At 51.8% G+C, this 7,214-nt stretch overlaps 1 protein-coding gene across 1 annotated transcript; it reads left to right on the plus strand.

Annotated features, from left to right (window-relative positions):
- The first annotated feature begins 2,197 nt into the window (after positions 1-2,197).
- LOC144167878 (uncharacterized) lies at positions 2,198-6,897 on the plus strand. The gene is made up of 4 exons (XM_077697022.1): positions 2,198-2,341; positions 2,471-2,632; positions 2,765-2,936; positions 6,368-6,897. Exons 1-4 carry the CDS (start codon positions 2,198-2,200, stop codon positions 6,895-6,897), a joined length of 1,008 nt encoding a protein of 335 aa, XP_077553148.1.
- The last annotated feature ends 317 nt before the right edge of the window (positions 6,898-7,214 follow it).

The following is a 7,214-nucleotide window of genomic DNA, read 5'->3' on the forward strand; positions in this document are numbered from 1 at the left end:
ATCCGTTTATTCTCCTCCTTCAGTTCGGAAACCTGCTCTGTCATGCTGTATTCGGGTGGTCGTTCTGATACTCCGACTCGGAGTACGCCGATGCGCCGCTTCCCCCAATCCGAGCAAGAGTCACCGCTCCCCAACCGAACGCGTAACCGATCTTGGAGTAGCACGCGACCGTGGCGCCGCGGTGCGGCCAAAACGGCAACTGCAAACAGCCAGGCCGCCAGGCCGGCCAAGGTGTCTCAACAAATGGCGGCCTCCGTATCGGACGCGTTAGCTCCAAGCCAAAGTTCCCCGACATCAGCCGAGTGCCTGTTATTCGCAATGATTGAAGGTAAGAATAGGTGTGCACAACCTTGCGAACGTATTCCTGCACTTTGAACACTGAAAGTGGTTCGGCGAACTTCGCAGCGTAAACGTGCGAGCCGTCGTCGTCTGAGCTACTGTCCTCCGCGGCGTCGATTTCGAGCTGCAGAAGTAGCGGAGACGGCTCCCCTACACTCAACAGGCGTCTCCGTTTCGACATGGTGCGGAGAATAGCACGAGAAGCAAAATCGTCGAAGCACTCCCACAACTAACCGCTGTCGAGGCCTCAGCACAGAAAGGGAGGATTCAGCGAACGCCACCGACTGGGCAGGCGAGCGGCGCGGGGCGAGCCAGAGGCGAGCCGCGGCGGCCGGGGTCACGTGACCCAATCACCTCCGGATTTCGGCGGCACTCCAACTTCGGAGTCAGAGCAGTCGGAGGTGCTCGGAGTGGAGTACGACGCTCTGAGACGACCAACCGAACATACGTCGAGCACTCGATTTCGACCACCCGAACACGGAGTCGCTTTTCGGAGTGCTTTAGAGCGCTCTAAAACGACCACCCGAATACAGCATCAGAAAGGAGATTCTCTCGAGCGCGCGAACGAGAAGGCCGCGCAGGGGAACCTGCTCGAGGTCAACCGGTTGTTTAGGAGGGGTGGCCGCTGCCGTCGTCGCCACCGGCCGGGTAGGGGAATGCGCCGAGGCTGCTTTGGCTCCATCGGTCAAGCCGATGCCACGGGTAGGCCTAGGCGAAGCGGCGGCACACTCACACTTATTGCAGGTAAACTGACGCTCCCCAGACTTCAGCATGTTTGGCTCATCGTCCGGCCAGGTAACACACTTTACATTAACACGTTTCCGACAGTCAGCACAACGAAGAAACTTTTGTTTGCCGTAGAAACACTGCGAGCAGAGGGAACACGCATCCGCACTAGGCGCCATCTTGCGCCTATAATAATCAATAAATGAATCAATCAATCAATGTTTATTATAGTGCCCAGGAACAGCGGAGGCCTTCGTGCTGGAGCACTCAGAGGGGGAAATGCACCACTGTAGTACATCAACAATTTGCTAATAAACACTCAGTGAGCAAAAAAAAAAGAAAGACCTACAAAAAACGGCAAAGAAGATTACAAATGAAATAGTGCAATCCAACCGACTTTACACAATGAAGTCGTGCTCGCGCACAGAAAAGGTATAAGACAGCAATCAAATGCATCAACAGCTGGCAAAAGAACAGTGAGTGAGCAAAAAATAAGAAGTAACTACAACTTCAAAGAAGAATAAAAATACCATAGTGTAATAATAATAATAATAATATATTATTATTATTATATTCATTTATTCATTGTACACATACAAATACATGATACAGCCCACGGGAACGCATGCCACTCGCTTGTGTGCGCGGCTGGGCAGCACAGCGAATCACTGCTTCTGATTTAACCTAATATATATACATCCAGCCTGCTATCCTGCTAGATAATATCTATATATATATATATATATATATATATATATATATATATATATATATATATATATATATATATATATATATATATATATATATATATATATTGTGAGAACGTTCTGAGCATCGCGTCCTATTTACAGTGACCGGGTCGTACATTGCGGGCAACCTCCTGTGCTACATCTTCTTCCCCTCATAATCATTCTCATCACCATTCGACCAATTCCCCTCTTGGGAAGATCATCGTCATCAGAGGCTGGTTCTGGGTCCGCGACAGTTGCAACGCTTCCTAATAAACGTCCTCCTGCACCTGTCCCTCAAGGTCCTCTCAAGTGGTGGAGGTCGACCTCGATCGTGTCCTGTACGCCTTCTGATCGCACCCCTGGAGCTCAGTTCCGGTCGCCGTTTACTGGCACAAGCCATGGAGCGTGAAGCCGGGAGCAACCCCACTGGCGCTTCTGCTGCGCCTCCGGCGTTTGCAGTGACCACCCGCCAGCGTGACCCACCGTTTTTCTACGGGCTCCGCGGCGAGGACGTCGATGACTGGCTTGACACCTATGTTCGGGTCAGTGCATTCAACCGCTGGGACGATACAGCTAAGCTCCAGAACGTATCTTTATCCCTAAAAGAAGCGGCAGAAACATGATATTTCAACAACCAAGCCGACATTGATGACTGGGCCAGCTTTGCCCAGAAGCTGCGTAAGGCCTTTGGCTCTCCAGCCCATCGTTCCGACGTGGCGAAAAGGAAGCTGTCTGGTCGTATTCAGCCCTCTGAGGAGACGTATGCCTCATACATCGAGGACGTCGTTGCCCTGTGTCGCCGCGTTGACGAAAGCATGCCAGAGGCCGACAAGGTACGCCACCTTCTCAAAGGCATCTCTGCATTTGCATTCAATGCATTGGCGGTTCAGCATCCTAAAAGCGTCAGCGATGTACGCGAAACGTGTCAACGGCTAAATGAACTGCAGTCAATTCGCTTGCCACAGGATGCTCGGGCTCCTCAACCGCATGGGGACATGGAATTACGGGCTATAATTCGCGAAATCATCCGCGAAGAGCTGCAGCTACATGACCAGCCTACACTTCCACATGATGCCTTTCGGAAGGATGGACCTCAGCTGCGCGACCTTGTCAAGAAGGAGTTGGCATCCATGACGAGTCTGTTGCCAACCTCGTCTTCTCTTCCTACGACTCCCGTTCTGTCGTATTCGGCAATCGCCTCAAAGCCACCCTTGTCCCGAGAAGCTCCGCTGGCTCATGAGCATTTGACGGCGATCTCTCCAGCGCCTACGTCCCGGGACTACTACTACACCCACATGCGACCCCGCCGCCCGGCTTTCTCGAACGATCGTCCTGTCTGTTATTACTGCGGGATTAGGAGACACATTGCCCGTTTCTGCAGGCGACGTCAGCAGGATGAGCGACGAGGGTATGCACCATTTGAACGCGACCTCAGCTTTCCTTATGGCACTCGGTACAACGCTCCTATTTCACCCCCTCGCGGCTCCTCTCCACCTCCAGCCCCTGTTGATACGCCTCAGCGTGACCGTTCTTCCCGGCGACGATCGCCCTCTCCATATCGCCGCTCTGTATCACCTCTTCGCCCCGCGTCCAACGCTTTGGGCCACCATCCGGAAAACTAGAGCCTGCAGTTTTTGGAGGGGAAACTGCATTCGTCGAAAAGCCAAAAACTCCTCCATCGCAACCGTGGAATACATTGCACGTACACGTTGAAGGATTTGATGTTGATGCCCTCATAGACACTGGAGCCAGTATATCAGTCATTAGTGAAAATTTGTGTTCGCGGCTCAGGAAAGTGAGAACCCCTTATACTGGATCTACTTTGTGCGGTGCTAACCAAGTTGTGTTCGAACCATCCGGATACTGTACAGTACGTGTCTTAATTGAGGGAATTCGGCACCACGTCCAGTGCGCGGTCTTGTCCAGTTGCACTCACGAACTCATTTTACGGTGGGACTTTCTCTCATCCGCCAACGCTGTCATCTCCTGCCAGTACCCGGACATTAAAATCACCGCTACAGACCGTATAGAATGTTCGGATGTCCAAGAGCAGTGTTTGGTGGCTAGTGCGGATTACATTCTGAGCCCTGGATATGAGACGACAATTTTTGTTCATGGTGGAAAATGTTCTGATGGTGACGTGCTCATCATGCCCTGCTCTCGGCTTCTCCCACGAGGTATTGTAATAGCCACCTGTCTTGTGCGCTTTACGCAAGGATCTGCCGCGCTCGTTGCCATGAACACTAGGCAATCCTCCTACGGTAAGGCACTACTATCGCTACCACTGCTCAGTCTGAAGCTGTCTTTATTGTTCCCCTCTGCTGTATTTCGTCAGTTTCGAATTCGCCCTCTGACCCGCCACGCCCTGCTTTATCCGCCACTATCAGCTCCGAGCTCTCACCAGACCAAGCCAATTCTTTGCTGGACCTCCTACAAAGGCACAAGTCGATATTCGATTCTCAGAGTACCACACTCGGTCAAACATCCGTAACCACTCATCGAATTGAAACAGACGGTTCACAGATTATTCGCCGCCAACCATACCGCGTCTCTTCTTCTGAACGAAAAGTCATTAACGAAAACGTCGCCGACATGCTCCAGCGCAAAATTATTCGTCCATCAAACAGTCCTTGGTCATCTCCTGTTGTCTTAGTGCGAAAAAAAGACGGATCCGTTCGATTTTGTATTGATTACCGAGCACTGAATCGAATCACACGAAAGGATGTTTATCCGATGCCTCGCATCGATGATGCCTTGGACTGTTTACAAGGAGCGGAATATTTTTCTAGTATCGACCTTCGATCTGGTTATTGGCAGATTCCAATGCATGAGGCGGATAAAGAAAAGACAGCGTTTGCCACCCCTGATGGACTATATGAGTTTAATGTGATGCCCTTCGGGCTATGTAACGCTCCCGCAACTTTCGAGCGCATGATAGATACTGTTCTCAGGGGTCTTAAATGGAAAACGTGCCCGTGTTATCTCGATGATATCGTTATGTTTTCTTCAACCTTTTCTGAACACTTAAAACGGCTGGATGAGGTGCTAACATGCCTTGCCAATGCTGGCCTTCAGCTCAACACCAAAAAGTGCCGTTTTGCCTCTCGAAGCATAAAAGTTCTCGGACACGTCGTCAGCCACGACGGGATTCGACCCGACCCAGACAAGATTTCTGCTGTGGTTAACTTCCCACGGCCCCAGCGGCAAAAATCTCTGCGTAGCTTTCTTGGTCTGGCGTCTTACTTTCGGCGTTGTGTCCAGAATTTCGCTTCCATAGCTTCGCCCCTCAACGCACTCCTTAATTCTGGAGCTCCCTTCGTCTGGACAGACAATTGTGAAGCAGCTTTCCAACAGCTGAAGACCGCGCTGACCTCTGGGCCGGTCCTCTGCCATTTTCACGAGTCCAGACCTGTAATTCTGCACACGGACGCCAGTGGCCACGGCCTCGGCGCTGTTCTACTGCAGTCGGATGGCAAAGATCGATAGCGCGTTATTTCTTACGCCAGTCGTTCCCTAAGTACATCTGAGAAAAATTACGCCATCACTGAGCAGGAGTGTTTCGCTGTGGTTTGGGCCGTTCAGAAATTTCGACCATACCTTTACGGACGCCACTTCACAGTAGTGACTGACCACCATGCGTTATGCTGGTTGCAGACACTGAAAAATTTATCTGGGCGCCTCGGACGCTGGGTTCTCCGACTTCAGGAGTACGATTTTACCGTCACTTACAAGTCCGGGAAAAAGCACCACGATGCGGACGCACTTTCGCGGTGCCCTCTTGAGTCGTCTACGACTTCCGCGTCATCGTCACCCGCTACCACCCTCCCTATCGCACCCGTCAACCACACAGCATTTAATGAGGGCCTGTCTCATTTGTCTACTCTTCAACGAGGAGACACATACTGCCGCACGATAATCGACCGGCTTACCGGCACAATACAACCACCGAACAGTCGGGCGCGTCGGCAGCTTCAGCACTTTCGGTTTTTGCATGGTATTTTGTACCATTCAAACCACTACTCGTCGGGCAACAGATGGGTACCCGTTGTACGATGCTTCAGCGGGTCACCTCGGCTTCCACAAAACTTACGACCAGGTCCGCTCTCGTTTCTTCTGGCCTGGCCTCTCCACCAACGTTGCCCGCTACATCGCTTCATGCCCATCTTGCCAGCAGCGGAAAAAGCCCACATCTCCGCCGGCCGGACTTCTACAGCCGCTCCCTTGCCCTTCGCAGCCCTTCCACACTGTTGGCAATGATCTCTACGGACCTTTGCCTTGCACGGCTGCCGGCTTTCGGTGGATTGTAACAGCCGTAGACCATTTAACCCGTTACGCCGAAACAGCACCCATTCTCTCTGGCTGTGCAGCCGAGGTAGCAGACTTCTTCTTGCGTGCCATTGTGTTGCGCCATGGCACGCCCCGTGTTCTTTTGAGCGATCGCGGCAAGACGTTTCTCTCCAGCACTGTTCAAGAAGTTCTCCGTGCTGCAAACACAGTTCATAAGACCACTTCCGCTTACCATCCGCAGACGAACGGTCTCACTGAACGTTTCCACCGAACTCTTTCAGAAATGATTTCTATGTACATTCGGCCCGATCACACCAACTGGGACGCTATTCTACCATTCGTTACTTTTGCATACAACACTGGAGTACAAAAGACTACCGGTTACTCTCCCTTCTTGCTCGTCTACGGCCGCGATCCCTCATTCATGCTGGACGCCAGTGTCTTAAGTGCTCCTGTGTATAGCTCCAGCCCGTTACACGAGGAGTTCATCTCCCGCCTCAACTACTGCCGTCAGCTTGCTAGTCTAAACACGGCAGCCAGCCAACGCGATCGCAAGGACCGCTACGACGCCAGTCACCGCACCGTCCTCTTCCGTCCTGGTGACGAGGCGCTACTGTGGACGCCCACACGCAAACCTGAGCTCTGCGAAAAATTTCTTCACGGCTTCACAGGCCCGTACACCATCTTAGAAGAAACTTCGCCCGTGAACTACCGCGTCACTCCGTGCAGTGCTCCTGTGGATCGTCGCTACCGTGGCACAGAAATAGTGCACGTCTCACGACTCAAGCCTTTCGTGCGTCGCTCCTCTTGATGTACCGCGGCCAGGAGGCCGCCTTCACACGGAGGGGGAATTTGTGAGAACGTTCTGAGCATCGCGTCCTATTTACAGTGACCGGGTCGTACATTGTGGGCAGCCTGCTGTGCTTCATCTTCTTCCCCTCATAATCATTCTCATCACCATTCGACCAATTCCCCTCTTGGGAAGATCATCGTCATCAGAGGCTGGTTCTGGATCCGCGACAGTTGCAACGCTTCCTAATAAACGTCCTCCTGCACCTGTCCCTCAAGGTCCTCTCAATATATATATATATATATATATATATATATATATATATATATATAGCAATA

This window comes from Haemaphysalis longicornis, unplaced genomic scaffold (genome assembly GCF_048455015.1).
Source record: "Haemaphysalis longicornis isolate Haplotype H1 unplaced genomic scaffold, Haemaphysalis longicornis Haplotype H1 scaffold_2, whole genome shotgun sequence".
Classification (NCBI taxonomy): Eukaryota; Metazoa; Arthropoda; class Arachnida; order Ixodida; family Ixodidae; genus Haemaphysalis; species Haemaphysalis longicornis.